The following is a 24,977-nucleotide window of genomic DNA, read 5'->3' as shown; positions in this document are numbered from 1 at the left end:
CTGTTCAGTTAAATGATGGGAAGGACTCTGTTCTCGCTCGAGCATGTGTGAACAACGGTAAGAGCTTCATCAGCGAAGCAATGTTTCGCCAACTCCCAAAAGATCCAGCCATTCCCACCTTCAAACTGATAGACAAATGGGAAGTGGACCTGGAAGCGCCTAATTCCAAACATCTCCTGCCAAGCAGGTGTATGCTCAAAATCTCCATTGGCAACAAGAGCATAGTCCACAATTGTTGGGTCGTGCGAGACGTCCCTGCCGCCTTTTACTTAGGCAGTGACATTCTCAATCGCTTTGCCATTAGTTTGGACCTAATAAACTTCAAAGCTTGGTCCCGATTAGCGGATAATCCCATGGGCTTTGATGATCCAGAAAAAGCATTTAGGTCCGCTCAATTGCTACCTTATGCAGTTGAAATTCAGGTTAAAGAGGAAGTCACCATCCCAGAAAGGACCCGACAATTCTCCCTGGCAGTGAAAGTTAAAAGGGGACAAGAGTTGAAAAACCCTGATGCTTACCTACATCTAAATGCTTCTTTCCAACAGCAAGGGTTGGGGGTAAACCCAACTCCATTAGTCAACATAGAACATGACACCATTCCAATAGAGGTGGATAACAGCGACTTAAAGAGTATTACTCTAGCCGCAGGCACCATTATTGGAATGGCGGTTGATGACCGACATTTTTCCATTGATTTAGGTAATGAACTGTTAGGACCAATCCCCAAGGACTGTTTTGACAGTGACAGTGAGGACAACACAACACCAGACAGGATTTTTACCCGGCATGGGGGGAACTTCCTGGTGTACACTTCCTGCCCCTATGGTAAGGAAGATGTGACTTGTGACTTCAGGAGGGATGAGGTGATTTTCCAGGTCCATGAGGGCTGCCTTTCCCACCTGAAGCCTCCGGTCCAAATCAGCACTCTAACCAGGGACTTCTCCACCCAGCTGGAGGAGGCCGCTGAAATAACCAAACCAGAAGTCTTTCCAGGCTTCAGGCAGATGGTGGAAGAGAGAGTCAACCTAGCTGATGCCTGTGTGACTCTGGAACAAAAGCAAAAGTTGAAACAAGTTTTCTTGGATTTCCAAGATCTCTTTGCGGTAGACTCCTATGACTGTGGTCGCACTGACATCCACACAACAACAATCCCCACGGACCCTGGCATGACTCCTGTGTTTGTGAAGCAATATCGCTTGCCTCTCGCATCAATGGAGTCCCTTACTGAAATAATTAAGAACCTTGAGTCCCGGGGAATAATCCGTCCAGTCCACAGCACCTTCAATAATCCGGTGCTGGGAATATTGAAGCCAAACGGCCAGTGGAGACTCTGCGCCGACCTCAGGGAGCTCAACAAACGGGTCCATACTTCCCGATGGCCTCTGCCCTACATTGACCAAGGGCTGGCCCAGATCCAGGGGTCACAGGTATTCACTGCAATAGACCTGACCAATGGATACTGGACCGTGCCTGTCAGTAGGGAGGACCAATACAAGCTGGCTTTTACCTTTGGGGGCCAGCAGTACACATGGACCCGGACTCCCTTCGGATACCTCAACTCCGGCAATGAATTCAACATTTTTCTACACAAGGCCATGCCCGACTTGGGTGCAAGGGGTAACCTGGCTTATGTAGATGATGTCCTCATCAAAAGCTCAACTGTTGAGGAACACATAGCGGAGATCCGTTATGTTCTGACACAGTTGAGGGCCGCCGGAGCAAAACTTTCCTTTCAGAAAGCACAGTGGTGTAAAACCCGTGTTAACTTCTTGGGGCATGAGATTACTCCTCAGGGTCTTTGTCCCCAGGAAAAGAAAGTGGAAGCACTTCAGAAACTGAAAGACCCCACAACTCTGCGGGAACTAAGGAGCCTCCTTGGACTGACTAATTACAGCAGAAAGTTCATTGAGGGCTACGCAGAGATCACCAGACCCCTGATTCATCTCCTGAAGGGGGGGTCAAGTGGGAATGGGGTCCAGAACAAGCCGAGGCGGTAAAACAACTCAAAAGAAGCCTCTCACAAGCGCCTTGCCTAGCTTACCCGGTCAGAAACAAGGAGTTCTTCCTGGAGACAGGGTTCTCTAATACGTGCTTGACGGCAGTATTATATCAAAAGCATGACAAGGTCAATAAAGTAATCTCCTATGCGAGCAAAACTTTATCCTCTGTGGAGGAAAAATTCAACGATTGTGAGAAGGCACTCCTGGCAACAGTGTGGGCATTGAAGAATTACCGCCCGTTTATCCAGGGGGAACACATCATAGTGGAGACTCCACACCAGCCTCTGCAATATCTCCAAAGTGACAGAATCCGGGCGGGAAATGTGAGTAATTCCCGAATTACTTCCTGGATTCTGTCAATGCAAGGCTTTCCTGTGGAGGTCCGATATGGCCAAAACAAGAAGAGTCCCCTCGGGCAAGGTCTGGCTGACTTGCATGATTGTGCCAGAGAAAACTGTCTCGAGGACGAAAGTCTAAAAATAAAGGACAACATGGAGGCATACCTTAATTCCCCACACAAAGTCTTTGAAGAAGACAAGTGTGAGGGAATGCCCACTGTCTATGTGGATGGATGCTCTTACCATGTTGACAACAACGGGGAGAAAGAACTGGTGGCCGGCGTAGGGAATGCATGGGTGAATGAGTCCCCAGAACCCTCCGCTGGATACAAAATTGGTCCCCGAAGTAGTCAGGTGGCAGAATTGATGGCTGTGCATCAGGCCATCCTCACTGCTGTCCAGCATCAACTCCACGAACTGGTCATAATCACAGATTCGGATTATGTACGGAACGGGTTCGTGGAGCACCTGGTTAATTGGAAAACCAGAGGCATGTTATGTGCTAACAACAAACCCTTGAAACATGGGAAGTTGATCCAAAACATTGATGATCTGGTCACATCGAATGAGATGACAATCTATTGGAAAAAGATCAAGGGTCATTCCAAAGTAGAGGGACCAGACAAAACTGGAAATGACTTAGCTGATCAGCTGGCCAAAACCGGGGCCATCCAAGGGGATCTAATTGAGATTGAGTCCCTATTGGGGGAAATCCAGGTCACTGCTATCACTAGGTCCCAGACAAATGCTCACAACGACCTTTCAATTGCACAATGGAGCAAGGAGACCCCTGATGCTGCTTTGATTACCGCTCAGAAGGGGGATCCAATAATTGGTAAATTTTACCAGCACCTTGAGGACCCTGAGAACTTTCCCCTGACGGATACCGATTACATTGGGAAAGAGGACCTAAGAGTGTTGATGAAATGTCCAAAAATGTTCCGAATCCAAGACGGTTTGCTGGTAAGGAAATCCAAAGCTGGCCACGATCAGTGGGTGGTTCCTACCTCATTCCGAAGCCTGATGTTAAGTCACGCCCATGATGCGGCCACCGCCGGTCATAGGGGGTTTCGCACAACATTGGAAATCTTAAGAGAGGTTGCATACTGGCCACACATGGGGCAGGACCTCGACCAATACTTGAAGGGGTGTCTTGTGTGTGCACAATTTCAGCCATCATCCCTCACGCACCGCGCGCCTCTCCAAAAGAGGGGGATGACACTGCCATGGTCAGATTTACAAATCGACTTTGTAGGCCCTGTGATTCGCTCGGCTAGGGGGAATAAGTACATGTTGACTGTGACATGCTTGTTTACCAAGTGGGTGGAATGTCTCCCAGTCCCAAATTGCAAGGCAGAAACTGCAGCTGCCTTGATGATTAACCACATCTTTTCCCGTTTTGGTCTACCTCAAAGGATTGAGTCAGACAGAGGTAGCCACTTCACCAGTGAAGTAATGACAAAGATGTGGGAGATACTGGGGGTCAAGAGAAAGCTGCATATTGCTTATAGACCAGCTTCTTCTGGGGCAGTAGAGAGATATAACCGGACAATTGTGAGCATATTAAAGAAGTTTGTGGCAGATTCTGGGCCAAGTTGGGATATCCGATTACCTCTGGTCCTAATGGCTATCAGATCTACCCCTTCATCTGCAACCAAAATGTCACCATTTGAGTTGATGACTGGGCGCAAGATGGTGCTTCCTCAGCATTTGCTCTATAGGACCCAAGAGCAGACACTGATAAATGCCTCCACTACTCATGAGTATGTAGAGAATTTAAGGAAACACCTCCAACATGCTTTTGCTTATGCTCAGCGGAATCTAGAAAGATCAGCTGATAGCATGAAGACCCACTATGACCTGAAAACTTCCAGGAAGGAATATCAGGTGGGAGACCGGGTCTATCTATACAACTTCCAAAGGAACCAGGCCAAGCAGCGGAAATTCTTGCCTACATGGAAGGGACCCTTTGAAATCCTAGACAAGATCTCCCCTGTGGCCTACAAAATCCACATCCCCAAAGGTCCTTTGGCAGAGGGGGAAGACAAGTGGGTCCACATAAACCAGTTGAAGTGTTGCCATCCCAGGCACACTCTGCAACAACTGGAGGAATCCTCTGGAATCCTAGTGGGTACTGTCTCAGACTAATTCAGTTCCAATCATAAAACATACCACATCTAGTCTCTAAAATATTGTGATTTGCATGAAACTGTCTTCTTAGTTATACTGTTTTTTTTGTTCAAAATAAGAATGTAATGTTTTGTTATGATGAAATGCATATGCTGTCCCACTATCTCAACGGTGGTGGAAAAACGTCTATGAATAGGTATTGCCGCTCTTCCTTTGTTGTCCTAGGAGAAAGAAAACCTTGAGACGGGCCAAGGAGGACGATCCGGAGACCGGGAGCTGAGACGCAACGGGCTCGGGGTACCGCCCAATATTCCCATCAGGACCGGCGAGGAGAACCGATCGATCCGACCGGATGGAGGAAAAGATGCTGAACTGTGCCATCTATTGGAAGAAGATGAGGAAACATCCCAGATCTTGCGAGTCCCATCAGTGAAACCGAATGGCCATCGCAAGAGGGGGGCTTGTGGGATGTATTTACCCATGCATCCAAGCCCTACCTCAAAACTGTGCAGTACTGACATGGAAAACATCATGATGGCCAGAGCTTCCCAGAAAATGCACAGGGAAATGCAGGAAGAATAGGCTGCCACCCATTTTTGCCGATGTTATGGGCACAGAAGGACACTGCCTAAAATCACCATTGGACTACCCGCACAGTAGTCTGAAACCATTGGGAATGGCAATGCTGATTGCCAAATGCAACCTAGAATTGTTGGGAATTCATTTTCTTAAATCCCAAAAATGGGTGCAGTACCAGTACTCACCACTATCCAAAAGCCGGCAGTTTAAAACCACCCTGTGTTTCTCTGAAGGCAAGCCAAAGTGCCTATTTCAAACATTGCAATATGTGCAAAATATTCACTGAACACCAGCAGACATTTGGTAGAATGGAGTTTTGTGTGCCTACAAAATCTGGGAAATGAAGAGCCCAGAACAATGCTTATAACAAAACTGGCTGCGCTATGGAGTCAGCAGTTTAAGTTGCACTGGATTTAAAGACACTAAAATCGAAAATGTTTAGATTAAATGAGTGACCTATGTTTGGTGTCACATGCCTTTGTAACTGTTGAAATGTCATAGTTTTGCACTTAGAATCAGCATTCTAGCTGCATATGTAAAAATGTTTAGTTTTATTTGAATGCAGGAACTGGGGAACAAAAAGTGACATTTTATCTGAAACCTGGCTTAAGGAACTGAATTCTGCCTGGCAACTACCCCCATCAGGAGTGAAACTTGAGTCACAGCTGTGTTCCCAGGCCTAGCTGCCCTTTTGCTGCTCACACTAAGGATATGCCATCTATCTGATAATTGAATTACCTGTGCTCTGCAGGAAAGTGAACAAAGCCCTGTCCTGGCTCAGGCAAAGGTTTTATTGGCAGGAGTCGTAAATGGTCGTAAAAAGTGGCTTCCTCCTGAGGAAAGGGGAGGGGCACTGCCTGTGAGAGAAAAACCAGAAATTCAACCTTGTGCTGAGGGTAAACCACACCCCTTTGGAGCCAGCACATAACTTTAAAAAGATGAATAACTCATAGAGCGGACATGTGAAAATTTTATAAATGATACCATAATTCTTGTGATTTTTCTGCCCACAGTTTAAGAGGTTTTTCGACCCGGTGGCGTGTTCAGGGGGGTTTTAGCGGAAAAGTGGATATTACTCTAAATGTATGCATGTTAAAAATCTGAAACTTCATCAGTTAATGTCCCTACTCCCTGCGCACATGTATGTAAAGTTGGGTCAATGTCAGAAATTGCAAAACCAGTTAAAAAGTGAAATATGTGCCATTTCTGAATGCAAGCTCCTAGAAAGAGCAGATTTGGACAGAGACATGGCTAAATTCAGCCACACCATATATGTGTAATTTCAAGCAACTGTGTAACTGTGAAATATGTCTTTTGTTATCAAATATAGAATATGTGCAATCTGACAGAGGAGTGTCCTATCTGCAAGCCATAAAATGACATCCCTCTGACTCACAGTTCATTCCCCAATCAAATGATAAATGGAAGTTTGACCAATTAGAAGCTGAGAGAGAGGTAGGGTCAGTGATGCTAGAACACACCCACATTCTAAACACATAAAAGCAGACAGACAGGACAGATAGGGACCTTCAAAATCCATCTGCCGCTGGAAGCTCTGCCGGAAAAATCCATACTTTACCTCCATCAAACCTCCAGAGAGCCAAACTAGAGTCTTCAATCTATCCAGAACTAGAGACCCAGACCAGAGAACCAGAGAGAAAGCAGTGCTGTACCCAGAGAGACCCAGACCAGCAGAGAGAGCTGACCCAGATCACTGTGAAGTGCAGAGGCCAGACCAGACCAGACCAGAGTCCAGTTTAAAACCCTAACCAGATCCGTGACGAGGCCCATTTAATTCAAGAATATAGTGTGAGTACATAGTAAAACTGTGTAGAACCCATCTCTTAGTTAAAATAATATAATTCAATCCATTTTTAACCTAAGTAGAACTGCAGTTTAGCAATTGTGTTATCCTGCCATCATTTTTAAAGCTGAAAAAGTGTGCGTTTAAAATTTCAAATCTGAAAAACGACCTTTATTTAATCGCTCATATCTCCGCAACCGTTTGTGCTAGAGACTTGCAGTAACTTTCATTTTGAAGCTGAGATCCTAGGCTTTCCTAGGACCCCAAAACGATAGAGATAGTCCTTGTGGTTCCTCTGTAATAGCGCTCGGCGCATCCGCGAATTTTACCGCGATTTGCAAATTTCTTCACATGTAAAAACTGCTGCTGCTTGCCTTCCATTTGCCAGAAATTCGTTTAACCTGCTTACTATTCCTGCATCATTGCTAGTGTGAGCCTGGACTAATATTAACTAGATACCACTCACCCTGAACCTCTGAAAGGGAATTAAAAGCATTTCCAGCATATTTCTCATCCATTGCTAGCACATATCAAAGCATTTTGCCTGTGTTTTCAAAACTCCTATCTGTTTTCTGTAGTGTAAGCTTGCTGGGGTGAACTGATTTACATTGATTGCATTTCTGAGAACTGTGTGTTTTCCTTCCATTTCCTTGCCTTGCATCAAGGGGGGGAGGGGATTGCCAGAGAAAAGTGATTACATTGTTTGGTTGAAATCATATTGAGTATTTTCTGTACTGCATTCATTGAATATTGCATCCACCTGAGCTTACATAAAGCATCCTCTACCACATTATACTTTTGTTCCTATTTACCAGTGTGCTACCTTATCCATTTCATGTCAACTCATTAGTGATTATAAGAAGTGTGCTAGTGCCAGATTCTCCGTTGTTGATCTTTATCATATCAGATTAAGTGTGCTATTCAATTATTAATTTATTATAAAGTGTGATATATATATATTTTAAATTATCAAATAAACCTTTTAAACTTGCAAAACAGAACTACTTCTTGGCTCAGTGGGGTCAGGGGGATTCCAAGAGAGGGGTGTTATATAGGGGTAGTCATCCAGAACGCATGAACTGGACCTAAAGATATATCAATAAGGGTTTTCATTCAGTATTATAGACTAGGCGTTGACTTAGCTGTAGTGTTGAATTGAATCCTCTTACAGCTCGGGGCGAGTCTTTCAAGGGCTCCCCCGAGCTGGCATAGTGGCAGAAGGCGTGGCAGGTGCCTCACAGTTACCGAATGCGCCAGCGTAGGTGGAGCGCATTCAACAACAACAGGGTGCTGATGCGCCCTATTCATATCATTACTTCCTTGCTGGAGCATGGAGGTTTAAAAAAAAAAGAAGACCCAGGGGCGTGCGGGGGAAGTGGGGGTGCCAATTCGGTCAGGGCGCTGCTGCCCCTAAGGCCGGCCCTGATTACGCCACATTGGGCCTGGAACGCGGCGTAGAACATGAAAGCAATACCATGCCCATGCATCGCTCACGGCTGCGGCGTAATGGACAGAGGAGCAGAAAGGGCTGCAGTGCCTTCAGTGGCTCTGCCACGTGCACGCTTTACACGTGACATGCGCCAGACGCCGCAAGTGGGGCCCTCACCTTCCACCCGCACGTGCCATTCTTCAGAGGAATGAGGTCTGGCCATTTTTTCCCACATGAATAATTGTAAGCTGGCCTGTTTTTTATTTGGTAACCCCACGCCGAAAAATAAGGGCAGGTATCTTCATCTTTTCATTTTTAAATAATGGCAGACATCCAGAGGTGGTCTCTCTGCCCTGCAGATAGTCCCTGCTAATTCCACAGGCAACAGAGCAGGGACATTTGAATTCGAAGTGACACATTGAGGCATATATACTTTGCTTCAAAATGACTTAATAGAGTACCATGTGCCATCACAGGGAGCTGTGGTGGTGTGGGGGGGGTTAAATAATATATCCCCCCTTTCTTTTAGCATCAAGATGTAAGTGGACTATGAAATGTGCCATCACACAGCCGTGGGGGTGGGGGAAAAGACCCTGTTGAATAATATATTGCCCCTTTCTTTTAGTATCAAAATGTAAGTGGACGATGGAATGTGCCATCACTCTGCGCTGTGGTCGGTGGGGGAGTTGAATAATATATTGTCCCTTTTTTCTTTTATCAAATGTAAGTGGACAATGGAATGGGCCATCACAAAACGCTGTGTGTGTGGGGGGGGCTGTTGAATACATTGTCCCCTTCTTCTTGTATCAACATGTAAGTAGACTATGGAATGTGCCATCACACAACGCTGTGGTGGGGTGGGGGCTTAAAAGGGGGTGAGTAACATTGTCCATATGTTCGTTTATCAAGATGTAAGTGAGCTATGGAATGTGCCATCACACAGAGATGTAGGGAGGGCAGTCCCTGTTGAATAATGCATGGTCCCCTTTTTCTAGTATCAAGACGTACGTGGACTACTGAATGTGGGCAACAGGGCAGGAACTACCAAATCATGATTACACGTCTGAAGTTACAGGGGACTCACGAAACATGCACACACGTGCAGGATATCTTGCACTGAACGCAAATGCACGGGTTAACAAAATGGTCAAGGGACCTTATTCACAAAGATGACGCCATGCATTTTGGGAGGGCTGGCTTGCAGAGCAATGAGAGGGGTGGGCCCGATAATTGGCAGACCCTCAAAGTTATCTACCCTTCTGTCTTGAGCTAATGCGGAAGGATCGCAAAAGACCCTTTTGTTGTGTGATGTTAAAATCATGTATGCAGCGCACTAATCACCATCATTGGTGCTTCACGGCACTAAGCAGGTAGAGGTAAAATGAGGCATGTGGGAGAGGTGCAATTTAGGGGCTGATTCATGGAATTTGTGCGCCGACAAACTGGGATTTGTGCGCCATTCTGCCCACAAATCCCTGTTTAACAAATGGGGATTTGCGGGCAGAATGGCGCACAAATCCCTGTTTTTCGGCGCACAAATTCCATGAATCGGCCCCTCAATCTCCCTGGGGTACTGCAGGATTATGCATTGTGCTTTTCTTGTGCCTTATTCAAGCAGATGCAGTTAAAAGCCACTTGAACATTTCATTCATTTCATTTTATTGAATTTATAGAGTGAAAAGGCACTGAACAGAATATATCAAAAAACAGTACAGTTACAAGAACATGTTAACATGGTTAAAACGGAAGAGGGAAAACCAGAACAGAATTAGCTGCCAAGAAAAGATAAAAGCTGAGTTATTAGGTTTGATTGAAAAATACGAGATGTAGCAGAGCAAGGTTATAGGGGAAGAGAGTTGCACAGTTTAGGAGCTAGAAGAACACATGAACGCAAAGAAGAAGAGGCACAAGGGGGGGTTGGCAACAGTTAAGAGAAATACATTCTGGGATCGGAGGGAGCGAGAAGGAGCATAGAGCCAGACTAATGAAGAAAGATACGGCAGAGCCAGTCCATGGGTACATTCACTGGTGTAACGGGGCCACCCGCACCCACTGCGTTTGGGGGCCCCGAACATGTACTAGGGGGCCCCTCAGCCAAAAAAAGAAAATGTTTTTTTTTTTTATTTAAAAAACTGAAAAAATAAATGTTACAATAACCAACATTTTGGGGAGCTAACCCTTCGAATTTTGGGAGAGGTGCTAACTTCACGGGCGGTGGAAGAGGGGCAACCTTAATTGTGTGGGGGCATCTAACTTCTCTATGCATTCAAATTAAACCATTGTAGTGCAGCTTCAATGTTACATGCAGTTAATTCTCTCCTTTAAGTCTGAAAGCGCCCACTTATGGACTGCTGTGGGAATGAGCGGTCTCCTGTCCCCTCTCTACCCTTCCAATCACTCCCCTGGCATGCAAGCACTAAACCCACATCACGATTTCAACTGCCTAAAAACTAACAGTGAAATGCTATACTATAGTAATTGCTCTGCTTTTGTTAACGGTGAAACACAGGCATTGTTTAACATCTGTGTCTGGCAACGGCTTAGTATGACAGCTAGATCGAGTCAACATAGCCCAACATTTCAATGGGTGGGGGAGAGGACTGAGGCTCAGTCAGATCAATGGTGTTGTGCCACTGCTTGTGTTTAATGGCATAATTACTTATTGGTAATTTTCATTAATGGTAGCCCCATTCTTGCTCGTGCCAGTACTTGTGTAGGAAGCAATTTGCCTGCTACACAAGTACTCAGATGAGGTGGTGGGACATGGAGGTGATGCCTGGCTTAGTTACCTATAATCTTCATTACTCCTAGCCCCACTCTTTCTCGTCCTAGTACTTACCTGTGAGGCAAGGTGGCTCATACATCATCACTGGGAAAAGGAAGAGGGAAGTGGAGATAATTCTGGGCCTATGTGCTGATTTTGGGGGTTGAAAGGAGAGGGGATCTGTGGGGGCGGGGATTGTGTGATAAATCATAATGGTAATCCATCTCCAGGCTAAGCAGGCATGATATGCAGTATTAGTGGCCAGAGAGGCATTTTGGGGCAACCACTGTAGTAATTTGTTAGTTTGGCTTGACATCTTTTTACTGGGCATCTTTGATAAAGCCGTCCTGCTAAGTGTAATTACCTGGCTAGACTGGCATTTGGGTGGTGCCAGTCTAGCAATTTCTTACTTTGGCATTGTATCTTTTTCAGGGCATCTGTGATAAAACAACCATGATAAGGGTTATTGCTTAGACTGGCATGTTGGTGCAACCAATCTAGGTATGTCTAAATGTGACCTGGCATGCTTTATTGTAACATGTTATTTATTATGTGTCTAGACTGGCTCTATAATGTGTAGCCAGTTGGACATGTTTTCATTGTATCAGGGATTTTTTAATAGCAAATAATTAAATTAAAGCATTAATGTTCCTGGTCACTGTCGGTGAATTGCATGTATTGGATTTTCATACTGGTGTTACCCTACAAAACAATTGCAAACGCTTTGGCTTTTTAGCCAATTTTTCTCAGAAACTGTGCTGTATAATGCATTAAAACACGCACGCACATAGATATATATATATATGCTATCTATATGCTTCTCCTAGTACAGTGTGCAGCGTACCCAGGAAGCAGCGCATTCGTGTGTATTGCATGGTAATCTAGGCCGGCCCAGAGGGTGGCGCGCCCAATGATTTGTTGCTAAACTGGGGGGGGCCTCAGCTTGGCCCGCAGGGAGGCCCTCCATTTTTTTTGTTACGCTACTGGAAGACAATTGAAAGAAAGTGGTAAAGGAGACTTGAACAATGGAGGTGCTCACACATATGAAGCCTATTCACCCCAACTATGTGGAGAAATGTGCACACTGGCTCACAAATGTACACTTGCATGTGTGCTTCAGGGATGTGCTCGTGCAAACACCCAGGTCTCCGTGGCGCTGTACCTACGTTAATACATCTGTTCCTACGGCTCATCGGTGGACATTTTCTGAATCAGCTCCTGAAGGTCAGGTAAATTGTACAGAGGCATTCATCAGTTGACATCTCTCTGTGGAGACAAAGGTCACACGACACCTCAGCCTCTAGAGGGGGAAGAGAAGAGATGGTAACAGCAAAAGACCCACACTTAGAACCATCTGTTGATCTCGGGCACATGCCTGCTCCCCGTGGGCAGGTCAGGCAAGAGCATCTCTGCGTCCAGGACATTTGGAACGTGATGGTGGCAGTCTCCAGGTCCCTGAACATCTATATCTTTGAAGGCCTGAGACATATTGATGGACGACTGACACGGGATAGCTCTTCGGAACGATAGGCCGCTCTCAAAGCGACCCAGGCCCTTCCCCAGAGGTTCTCTTCACTGATGTGGTCCGATGCGCTCCAGGTTCCAGGTACCTCAGCGCCAAGGCGCCCCCCTGCTGGGCATAAGTTCTGCATAGTATAGCCTAATAAAGCAGTCCTGCTTTTGCGCTGGACTGCAGAGTAAAGTTTGGCATTTTTTCTCTGTGAAATCTAGAACACACTAATGGAAATTTTTGGGTTTTGCATATATTGTTTCTGTCGAGTGTCTATTCATTTTGCATTCGTTCGCCGCAGTGGTTTCGGTTTGTGGTTTTGTTTTTGGTTTGAAAATAATTTAGGAAATAATAGTACGTTCACTTCTTCCTTGACGCCATTTTGTTGTTTCTCATGTATGCCTGCTCCCCATTGCAATGCCAGTGACTGTATCCAAAATCACCAAAAAGTGCAAATAATACCAAATCAGTCAGTGTATGTGTCTGCATCGTATTCCTTGACCTGCTTTGTGAATATCCTGAAGTTAGCCCCACTTGCATTCTAGTGCAACGTGAAAGGTCAAAGGCCAAAGGAGGGGAAGGTGAGTGTGTCATACTGCTGAAATGGATTGAGACAGTCTATGCTCTCAAGAAATCCAGCACTGCAGTCTAAAGTGCGACCCAGTGCCGCCCTCTGCCCCCTTGTCTCAAGCTTGGCAGCTCTCTTCAAGGCACTACTTTCTAGTGTGTGGTTGGAGGTGGTGTCACATTCTCTTTTTGTGTGACAGGAATTTCCAGGTGTATGTAGGGACGTCATTTAGGGGTTGCCAGGGGTCGCCATTGCAACCCGTGAAGACTCCCTTGCTACCTCTGTGGTCTCCCTTGTTACCCCTAAAAAAATGCAAAACAAGTTTTACAAAAATGTTTTCATTGAGGCTCCTGGGCTCTGGCCAGCAGCATGTGGCTCTTTGTTTCTGGAGTGGCTGCTTTTCTGGGGCCAGATTACAGAAACCTTGCACCAGTGCAACTGCAAATTTTGCACGGTATTAGCCCTAGGGCAAAGTTTGCCCTATTTTTTTAAAACACAGGGACATATTATAAAACTATTGAACCATAGCAAATGCACTTAAGCATGGTATAAGCAACAGAGCAAAAATTGCCATAGTGCAAAAAAGACACATTTTCGATGCATTTTTTCACCAGGGAAAAGTTTGCCCTGGTGCTAATACTATTCCGTATTAGCATTACGGCAAACTTTGCCCTGTTGCAATAATGCAGTGAAAATGTATCATTTTGGCCCAATGGCAATTTTTACCTCAGTGATTATACCATGCCAAACTGCACTTGTCATGGTGCAATCGTTTTCTAATGTGTCCCACTGTTTTAAAAAAAATAGGGCACACTGTTCCCTAGGGCTAATACCGTGCAACTTTGCACTTGCACCGGTGCAAACCTTCTGTAATCTGGTCCCAGGTAGCTATAGTCAATAAGATAGCTCAGTGGGTAGAGCGCTCGCTGCTGCAATGTGTGTGTCATCTGCAGGTTGCAGGTTCCCCTCCCGGCAAGGCCAACTTAGCCTTTCATCTTGCTGAGGTTGATAAATGAGTACCAACACAGGTTGGGTGATATTGTATGTATGTTTGTTCTATATGAAGCGCTTAAGCGGTAGTGCTATATAATAACACATCAGTATCGTTTAGCCTTGGACGTCTGCTTGCATTCACAGTAATTTGTTAATATGGGCCTATACGCACTGATATTAACGATACACATGGTGATCCATTCTTGTATGCAATGTATTTCACTTTACAGTGATATCGTAACCCTATTTTTCATAGTGTACTTAGAAACAATGCTATCTGATGCCACTTCCTGTTTTGTCAAGAGGTAAAAGGTTGTGTTCCGTCACTTCCTGTGATGTCACTTTGGGGTGGGGTCAGATGCAGAGATGTTTTTATGGAAGGGCAAAAGGGGCACTTTCCCAGGACCTTGGAGGGGGCCCCACAAGGCTAGCTGATCTGAAGAATTAAGATTCCATTGTTCACCAGTCTTAAATAGCACATGTCAGGATTTTTTATGGAGTGGTGCTGAGGCTTGCTTTTCTGTTTTGGCAAGTGCATTCTGCCTTGATCAATTCATCGTGCATCGCTTTCTGTGTTCACTGTGGTATGCATAGTTTATGTGTTCCTTATGCCACAACTCTGTAGCATTCTTTCCTTCCTGTGGGAATTATGTTGATCATGTTCAATAAGCAATGGTGAAATGCATATTGATAAATTGTGTTCCACAATGGTTCAGAGGTTAGCTAGGGTGTGAAGCACCCATTGAAGAGATATGAGTTCACATGCAAAATTAAAATATCACATTCCAGCAAGGCTGGCTGAGCCTTTCCTATGCCTGACGTTTATAAACCTGCCTGCATATGTACTTGGTTTTGCAGAACAACATCTGCTATTATCAGCAATGCACCTGTGCCTGTTAGGGGTTGCTATAAAAACGGACATATCATCCATATGGTGAAGGTCTAGAAATTGGGTTGTTCAGATGGGGTGTTGTAAAACCTAGGCAATCACCTCCAACGATGGCATAAACTGTTAGTCCAAGAGGTGAAAAAAGTATACAAACTCAAGATTATGGAACGACAGTGTTCATGTTTGTATCCTGGATTTGTCATGTAATATATCTTACATTACTGTGCTGTCTTCTCTGAGATTTGCCTTCTTGCATGCTGCTGGTATCGTTTAGCCCATGACTTGATCTTTCTTCTTATGTAGGCCATTTGGGAGGAAGGGATGGTAACAGAAGAGAGGGGACCAGATGTTGCAGGCCTCAGGCAAGCATATTCTAAGGTCTGCTTGTTTGACACAAAAAACGGTTTGCTTTTTGGTAAAAGTCAAATGTTTTTACGCATGTTTATAAATGAAAATGTCACAAGCCATTGTTTTGGAAGTATTTAAAGATTTAAAATACAAAAGACGAACCCAGATTAAATTTGTTAAATCACATCGATTGGTATGCTGGTTGTTATATACTTCCCTTGATGACGGAGAGAAGAAAGCTAGAATCATTTCCATTTTGCATAACACCCTTCTATAATATTTTGTTTAACAATGGTCATGTTTGGTAATGTGATTTGTGTACTTCCCAAGTCTGTTTTTATATAAAATTAGATTGTTTTAGTTCATTGTAAGAACTGGAAAAGAAAGTGTTCAAATGCAGAAATTGCAGAGTTGGCACAAATCCCAGTTTCACCTCTTCACCCCCTAAACAATGTGTGATCCTGGGCATCTCATTTAATCTTGCATTGCCTAACCTCTCAATATTGCCAGTCCCTAATCCTTTCAAAATAGTCAGCCCTTCCGAGTGATTTCCTTCTCAGGGTATGATCTTCATAAAAGCTGTTTTCATGGTTTCACTGTGTTAATAGTGAGCATATTTATATCGCACACCACAGGCATGTGTTCCTTTGATATCTAATGGCAACACTATTTGAAAACCATATCCCACTTCTAATCTCAGTCTGTCTGGATAAAGACACCTTCCTGGTAGCTTCTAACCTGCCTCCACTATCCATGCTACGGTATGTGTAGCATTCTCCTTCCTTCCAATTGGTGGTCTCTAGCCATGCATGAGCACTTTTGCATTCTGTGAGGCAGCTAATGTGAGTTTTGTGTATATTATGGGTTACATGTACCTTTTACACACGGTCCCGCATTAATACAACAAATACCTTCCTGGATGTTATTGATAAAAAGTATCCTGTATGTACTAGAACAGTAACCCCTTTGTAGACTGCTAATGTTGGTCTTCAAATGCTACTTGTTTATCATTCTGATTAGAGCAAGAATGAGGAGGGCAAGGGGACTTAAAGGGAGTAAACGTGCGTATTATGCTGCAAGACAGCATATCAAACTATAGGATGTGAGCGCGACGGGTGGGGGCATGTCCAGTATTCTTGATCCCTTAATTCCTTTAGTTTGGTGGGGGCGGGCCCCAAAGATGTCGGTGCCCAGGGCCCCAAAAGTGCTTAAGATGGCCTGGTCAGATGACATCACTTTCTGTGATGTCATCAGAGGTCAAGCGTCATGTGATGTCACTTCCGCTACCCCTGGCATTTTGGTGAAATGACGTCCCTGGCTGTATGTCCGAATACCGCCAACATAAAGCGGACTCTGAATAATGCCAGTGTTCTTACGCTCACGGCATTACGCTGTTCAATTCATGCCCCTGTGGGCTCTTCAACAAAATGCATCCCAACCCCATGCTGCTGTACCCTGAGGGCACACTGCAAGTGTTGCTTCATTTTGCCAGGCGTGTTTGTGTTCTGTCCATTCCGGGGCTACATCCCACCCTCCCCCCAGGCCCGCACGTGCCATTTCCTGCCCCTTCTTTCCTCTTGCATGGGACACCCCCCCTGAGTCCTCCTTCACCCTCTCACTTGCTTCCATTTTTCCACCAGCCAATCCTGACTCCTGTATTTGCATGAATCACTCAGGCCTCAAAGAGAATTTCCAACGTGCAGGGCTATGCTTCACACATGCGCAGTAGAGGTAAAACTACAAACATGCATAATGAAAATAAAGCGCTAAACATACATTTTACTGACAAAAAATAAGCTAACAACGTGGAAAGCCAAAACATCATGACTTCAACATGTAATTCAAATATCCAACTCAACGCAGGTGTAGAAGATGACGGAGCCAAAATCTTGGACAGGTCTTAATGTGAAGCCGGATTGGCCCAAGCACACGCTCCCAATCCTTGTTCAAGAAGAGTTCTGTGACTTCAGAATTGGTGCGTCACGGTTCGTGGGATCACCTACGGTGCGCGTGACGCGGAGAGTGGCGCCGGTGGGACTCTTTTGTGTGCATTTATGAAAATGTTGTTCCGAGTATAAAAGACCCTTCTTTTCTTCGATGCTGCATGGCGTGCTCGCCTCTGAGAGAGAGAGTGCGGCGTGCCGCCGCTGCGCGTCCCCAGAGAGATGTAGCCTGCGAGTGTCGGGCGAGCGGGAGTCTGGTGCGTGTGTTGTACCTGGTGTCTGAGGCAGCAGCCTCGCAGCACCTGCGGCACAGCGGGGAGAGGCGCCACTGCGCACGGAATGGAAGCAGCCCCCCACCCCCACGCGGTCTGCTCATGTGAGTGCGAGTGATCCATGGAGGGGAGGGAACAGAAGACTAGAGCTGTGGGGGTGGAGCCTGCGGCGGCTGTGTACACAAATGGTTAAACAAGAAATGTCAACGTCGTAGAGTCTCTGCGTCACACAGGCTCGGACGTTTGCATTTTGTGGTGAAGATGCAAATGCCCTGTCTGCCGGAGAGTAGCAGTGGAGCCCTCCACAGCCATGCATTTAAATTCAGACCCTGCTCTTGGAACCTGCCAACTGCTTCCTGGAATACTGTGTAGTTTCAGGAGTTGGATCACGAGTCGAAGATGTTAATATGCAGTTCTCTCAGATACGACGTTGTTTTTTTCGATGAGTTTTTGCCGACAGTTTTTTGCTGAAAATATGGAGAGAGCGCAAGAGGTAAGGGTGCTGGATAATAGGGATCATCTAATAGGGGAGTCAGGTCTTGTGGGGAAAACCCCCCAAAATACTGAAACATAATATTCAATTCGTTTTTTCGGCAAAACACTGTCTGCAAAAACAAATCTAAACAAAAAAAACATTGGCGAAGGAGGGACATAGAAGCGTTCTCTCTAAAGTGCAGCTTCTGGATTTTGGCGAGGGAGCCCCGCAAACCCATCCCAGTGATTTTACCTCTAAGATATGGGTTTCCAAATGTTTTTATGGCTTATTATTGAAGAGCTATCATGTCATGCCAAGTCAGGCAATCCGTAGGGGGTTTGTGCTGTGCTGCTATTGCCTTAGCACAGCCCCCAGGCTCCCATTCACATCGTGTCTCAAACATATATGTGTCTATTTGTGAAAATGTGCCCCTTGAGTCCTTGCCTCCATTGCACAGTCTGTGCAGCACTGACATCCTTTGCCAGAGTCAGAAGAGCAAAGGAAATGGGCCTGAACGCAAGCATCTCTTTGATGAATATATTCCAAACCACCGTGGCGGAAGGCAGAATAAGGCTTAAACCACTGTATTGAGAAAAGTAGGCAATAGGAGCACTCCACATGCTGAGTTGTCTGAATTTTTCTGAATCTACTGTTTTCTACCTCTGTACAAACGCTGTGATAACCTCTGGGTTTGGGCGTTACACAAGTGTCATAAATAAAGTAGATTTAAAGAGGGGATAGGGTACCAGCCTGAGTTCCCTCGCTGCCTCGTTGCTATCATCATTTGATGGTCATAAGCACACAGCACGTGAATGGGTTTTGCAAGTTCCCACAGGGATCTGTATGTTGTTCTTATGTGTTTTCAGAAGATACAATGGTGTAATGTATGAACTGTGAAACACACACGTTTTTGGCACAGTTCACATGAACAATGCAAGTTCATTCTGGGCATGGGCGATTCATCCATACATTTAGAAAAGTTAATAACTCAAAATTGACTAAGCCGATTTTCAAATTTTTGTTAGTACACCAATTCCTGAAGAAATCTAGGCCCATGCCAAACATTGATACAATCGAAGCGGCCAATTTTGAGATATTTGGGCCGAATGTTTTAAAAATACAAAGTTACATAGGAAATCCCCATGTTAAAAGCTGTTCAAAGTAAACCATGTTTATACTATGAAGCCATTCATGTACAATTCTGAGTGTGTGAAGGCCCGGGAAGCTGCCTCGAAATATTACTGAGGAAAATGTTAAGATTATTTCATGCAAGGGTTTGAAATTAATTCAAATAAGTTATTTTCTCCATATGAAAAATGCGATGGGGGGCGTGTGTGAAATATAGATACCTTTAAAATGTCAATAACTCCGAATTGTCCAAGTTGATTTTACAGTTTTTTTCAGTGCAATAATGACTGATGTCATCTAGAAACATTCAGAAAATTGCAAAAATCTAAGGGGACAATTTTGAGATATTTGGGCTGAAATTTATTTTCTTCTGGAAAAACTTCATGTTGAAAGTTGTTCAAAACAAGATCAATATAAACATGTTTCAAACTATGAAGCCGCTAATGTACTATTCTGAAATTTTGCATGCCCAGGCTGCTGCCTCAAACATTACTGTGGAATATTTTTTCAAGCAAGGGTTCAAAAGTTATTCAGAAAAGTTATTTTCTGCAAATCCATAGAGATTTCGTCTTAACCTTAACTATGACTTGCAATACAGCAAAGACATTATACTGCCCCTCAATACCCCCCTGTCCTGGTTTCACCCTTCTTCAGGGGGTCATGCCCACCTACCCAACCCGGCCGCAAGAGAGTCACAAAATGGGCCTGGGGTTACATTTAGATAACAGCATGGGGAGTCCTTTTTCTTTATAGCCCACTAATAATGAATTGAATGGAACACCCTGCAGCACTAAAAGCCTCTCTCTATGTTCACCATGGAAGGATCCAACTAAAGGTGAAAGGGGGGTGCAACGGCTGGGCACGCAACCTGCAGCACAGAAGCGTAATGCAATACACTCAATGTCAGGGAGAGGAATGGGGGAAAGCAAGGCAGGCACATCCCTGCTGCAGTGGCACTGCAACTCCAAGGCAAAGGCAGGACAAGCTATTCCTTGCCGCACATTCAAAGTACAGGGCAAGGCTGAGAAGGCAAATGTCGAAAAAGTGACTTTTATTTTTTTCAGCTGCATTGGTATAGATTTTTGGATTTCTGGGCAGATTGAGAGTTTGCCAATTATCAAATATTATTTGGAACCTTACAAAGGATTAGAGTGATAAAGTCTACTCCCACAATACATAATACATTAGAGAGTCTGCCTTTTAGGACTGTTTCCAGTCAGCATTTGAAATAGATATGTGGTGTTACTTGCTTGAGTCAGATTTGAATGAGGGAAGATCCGAAAGTTGTTTAAACAAAAGTCAATATGGAACAGTTCTCTTCATGTAATTCAAAATGCTGAACTTCTCAAAGTAGAGCAATTCCGGATCTTAGACAAGAGAGAGTAGGTGCGCCTGCCATTGGCAGGTCACGCTACTAACTAAAGTGCTCAGTGGATGACTTTCGAAAGCGCCGCAGGCAACATTGCCTGGACAGCGGGTTGGGAGTCGCGGAGGCAGGCCAAAGGGAAGGGACCTCCACTGTGCCGGGCCGAAGGGCGACGTCATAGGAAGGTGCCTCCTCCCGGAAGTGGTAAGGCTAGGGGCCCCGGCTGTGTATAAAGAGAGGGGGCGCAATGTGCCCTCCCTCTCTTTTCGCCGCCAGTGTCTGTGGTGCTGCTTACGACTGCATGCATTGTTTTCTGTGCTCATTTGTCGGGCTGCAGAAGCAGCGTCTTTGTTACCATCGTAGCTGGTGAGCTACGGCGTTGGGGAGGATTGGACTGTGCTGCCGGTGTTTGGGGAAGTGTGGCGACGTGCACTTGGTGTTTTTGCGTGTGAGATAGAGGGCAGCTGAGCCCTTATTGACAGGTAGAGTGGTAAGGAGAGTGTGTTCCTTGCTTACTTGGAGACCGCGTTGTGGGGTCGCACCAGCGTGTCTTCAGCTTACTTGGCTGTAGGGGCTTTGTGTATTTCGGTTCACAGTGCAGTGGAAGCATACCACTCAGGTGCCTTTCAGCAGTTAGGTGTTTCTTGTTATTTTGGAAGGATGCCTTGGGTGGTCGCATGAACGTGTGTTCGGCTGACTTGGCTCTGGGGCTGAGGGCTACGCACGGGAGGCTAAAAAGGGGAATGCTTTTTCCACTATACAATTTTTAAAGGGCTGCTGAGATGTTGCTCCCACACGTTGGGGACTGGGAAATGGGTTGCCATTGTCCAGACCCCAAAACTCATTCTGGCGGCGCACGCAGCGCAGAGCTTTTTCTGGGCGTTCCCGGCAATGGAGTTGTACGGCTTTAATTTGCTTAAAGCAGGTTTGCTGAGGTTATTTGCAGTTTGGGAGGTGGTGCTAGATTTAATAATGTCAAGTATTCATCGCATTGTTTGGTGTCTTTGGACACCGGGCGCAGAGTTTTCTGTAAATGTTTACGGGGCCGATGTTTCTCGAGCTTGCTAGGGTGTGAATTTAGTGACCTTTCTTGCGAGGAGTTCCGCAACTGTGTTATGTGAGATGGATGACTCAAGTCGGGTGGTGACGCAGCACAGTTTTCTTTGCTGAGGTTTTCGTGTGCATTTCAATTGTTGTGACCTTTTTGCGCTGAGTCCCTAAATGGTTTTACCCAAGACGGTCAATATGGTTTGGCTGTGACGCATCATGTGAGATTTTGCCCCTGGCTATGCAGATTCCTTGCAAATTCTGAAATTCTGAAATTCTGAAGGTGTTTTGCCGCGGGGCGAGGTTGGGCATTCTGGGTGATGGCATGCTTACATCTCTTATGCACTGACAGCTAGGGCCTCTGTGTTGCATTTAGAAAGGGGCATGACAAGGGGATCCGGGGGCATCGAGGGTTAAGGTATGCTTTGGCTAACCCCAGCAAAGTGAGGGGTTACAGGTCAGATGGTTTCAGTTGATGTGGGGCACGCTAGGGATGGAACAGTGGGACAAGGGATATGGCCCTAATAATTCAGAAAGCTGCCCTTTGCGGTGGTGTCCCGTAGTGCTGATTTCACCCATGGTGGTTCTGTATTTGGGCCCAATAGTCCTCGGGGGAGAGCAGGGGTCTACCAGCGGCTAGGGGCCCGGTGCAGCCACCTGTTCAAGCCAGTGGTGGTGCGTGGTAGAGAGATCACAGGTCAGTGCGTGATTAAATGGTTGGAAAGTGCGATTCATTTGTGGTCATAAGCGAGGAACACATTTGCACACCCGTTAAAAAAATGTGATGTGTTACATGGTTTCCCCGTATGGTCAGTTTTGCAATATGGGGGCAAGCGAGGGCATAGTTATGTGGGTGATGGAGAGTGCTTAATGTCTGGGCCCTCATGATGTTCTTATGAATGTTAGAAAGTTGCAGCATACAGGCACAGCTCAGAGAAGCTGGCGTGGCAGTGATGCAAGCTCTTTGTTTGGAGTCTCTTGGCCAATGGGCGACTGTTTTGGAAAGGAGCTCCATTTACTTACAGGTGTGCAATTGGTTTAACCGGCTGGCTCGGTAAGACACCCTCTGATTTCCGGATGCGCGGGGCTACACAGAGGTGGCATGCGTCCTGATTTACAATGGTATGTACTTTGTTCTAGAAGGGATCTTCGAATGCAGGAAAGGTCGCGTGGATCTACAATTACCAGCTGACATTAATGGCATTTAATGGGAAACCGGGTTCTATTTATTAGACATAGTTTTAATGTCATGCGAGTGAAATCTAGAGTCGCGGTGCTGCACATCTTTATGGGGAGCAGGGTAGGGTGCGCGACTATTCACTGGTTGCATATTCTCTGGTAACGCCTTTGAGCCATACCTGTCTAACCTCCAGGTTTTCCCTGGAGACTCTGGGTTTTTAGCCTCTTCACCGGGTCACCGGGGAAGACCCTGGAGTCTCCGGGGTTTTCGGGTCCCATCCAATCCTCTTTCCGATTGGCTACAAAAGACTGCTGCCGGTAGCCAATCGGCTTGAGGTGTGGGCGGGACCCGGGCGGGACCAAGAAGAATGCTGACTGGAGAAAAATAAACGCTGTAATACTGCTGGATTGAAAACATTATTACTGCGTTTGTTTTGCTTGAGCTTTTATTCTTTTTGGCCAGTTTGACTTATGTTTTAGTTGTTAAAACATAAGGCAAGATAGTGCTTTCAATCCGGTGTCATTAATGACAGCGGAAAGCAGTATTTAGCGTTTCTTATTTTTTTAGCTTTCATTCTTTTTGGCCAGTTTGCCAAGGCTCAAGTCGAGGGTACACTCGGGTGGACTGAGTCCACCCACTTCCACCCCGTGCCCCAGCTAAAGTGAGAAACATTTGAAGGTCCGCTTTGAATTCATGAATTAAATCCTACCTCAGGGATTGAACCATCGCCGTCAGGTTTGCAAGCTTTACACCTCACCACTGCACTATATAACCTCCTGAAAAATAACAACTACAGTGAAATGTCCAATTTTTGTAAGTTCCAGGGAAAACCTTTGTATTGGTTCTTGGATTTTAAAACATGCACACATTTTAACGTTTTCAAAAACACTACTTGAAAAAAAAATCCTCTCTTTGTTCTGTGTGTGTATTGATTTTATGGCAGGCGAATGCCATTCGTTCTATGCAGTTTGGCTGGTTTGGAATAGCCTCTTTAATGAAAGTTATTGCATTCCACTGTAAAGTGAAAACTGCAAACGTGTTTCAAATGACAGCTACAACAACCGAGTTTACCTTTTTGGCGTGTTTGGTCGGAGTCGTGTGCAAAGGGGAGGGGTCTTGTCTGGCTGTGGGCGGGGCATACATGTCACGGTTTTTGATTTTCAAATGTAGGCAGGTATGCTTTGAGCCGGGGCAGCAGCAGATTCGCTTGGCTATGGAGTTTGTTGTATGTTTGTTTGTTTATTGATTTATGTTGCGCACCGGACCCAGAGGTATTCGGGCGCGAGGGCAGAAAGAGGATTGTTCAACTTAGGTTACATATTGCACATGAACAAGGGGTACAGCTATGGTTACAGTGCTCTAGACAAATAGAGACAAAATAACATAAGAGCATGTACAGGCAATTTACAATGTGCAGATGAGCCAGATATAAAAAACAGTTAAATATACAGAGAATACATGAGAACATAAGTGACGGTAGCGAGATGTTAGACATCATGATCTTTAAGCCATTGGATCAGGTTAGATCCTAATTTCTGGTAGGGGAGGTCTTCTCTTAGATCGGTTGGGAGGGAGTTCCACAGTTGTGCTGCTTTAACAGCGAAGCTACTCCCGCCAGATTTAGTGAGTTTAAATCTGGGTACTAGTAAGAGGTTCGAGCTAGCTTTTCGTAGGGGACGGGCGGCTGTTTGTCTGGTGAATCTGTCTATTAGGTATTGTGGGGCTACATGGTTAAGGCATTTATGAGTGAGGGAAGCTGTTTTAAGGAGGATTTTATCTTTAGTGGAGAGCCAGTTAGTGGATCTCCTGAGGTCTGATATGTGGGCATTTTTAGGGAAGTTTAGTGCGGCTCTCAGGGCATTATTTTGCAATGTTTGAATTTTAGAGGTGATGTATTTGTTGCTGTCTATGTAAAGGGCGTTGCAATAATCTAATTTCGATAGGATTAATGCTCTTGCTAAAATGACGCAGTTGTTGGGTGAGAGGAAGGGCTTAGCTGCTCTGATGAGTTTGCATGTATAAGAGGTAGCTGAGGCCATAGCGTTGACTTGTTTTTCAAACGAGAGCATGGAATCTATGTAAAAACCGAGTATTTTAACTACTTTGGCTACAGTGATGGTGTTGTTATCAATTATGAAGTAGTCATATTTGGTGCCCAGTTTTTTGATGTTGGAGGATGTGCCTAGAATGAGGAGTTCGGTTTTGTCATCATTC

General features: G+C 45.3%; 1 protein-coding gene across 5 annotated transcripts in view; it reads left to right on the top strand.

Annotated features, from left to right (window-relative positions):
• Positions 1-24,977, top strand: part of GRIK5 (glutamate ionotropic receptor kainate type subunit 5) — a 1,788,232-nt gene that overhangs the window by 486,862 nt on the left and 1,276,393 nt on the right. Inside the window, exon 1 of one of the 5 annotated variants that reach the window (XM_069640935.1) lies at positions 17,456-17,671. The exons of 3 other annotated variants lie outside the window; for them this stretch is intronic. In XM_069640935.1, coding sequence (XP_069497036.1) covers positions 17,635-17,671 — 37 coding nt within the window. In that variant the 5' untranslated portion in view covers positions 17,456-17,634. Of the gene's footprint in view, positions 1-17,455; positions 17,672-24,977 lie in introns of those variants that run through there. One more of the 5 variants, XM_069640933.1, reaches the window with a different exon arrangement.

The sequence above is a fragment of the Ambystoma mexicanum genome, chromosome 1q (assembly GCF_040938575.1).
Source record: "Ambystoma mexicanum isolate Mex_15411 chromosome 1q, UKY_AmexF1_1, whole genome shotgun sequence".
NCBI lineage: Eukaryota > Metazoa > Chordata > Amphibia > Caudata > Ambystomatidae > Ambystoma > Ambystoma mexicanum.
This window is presented reverse-complemented; position numbering and strand designations above follow the sequence as displayed.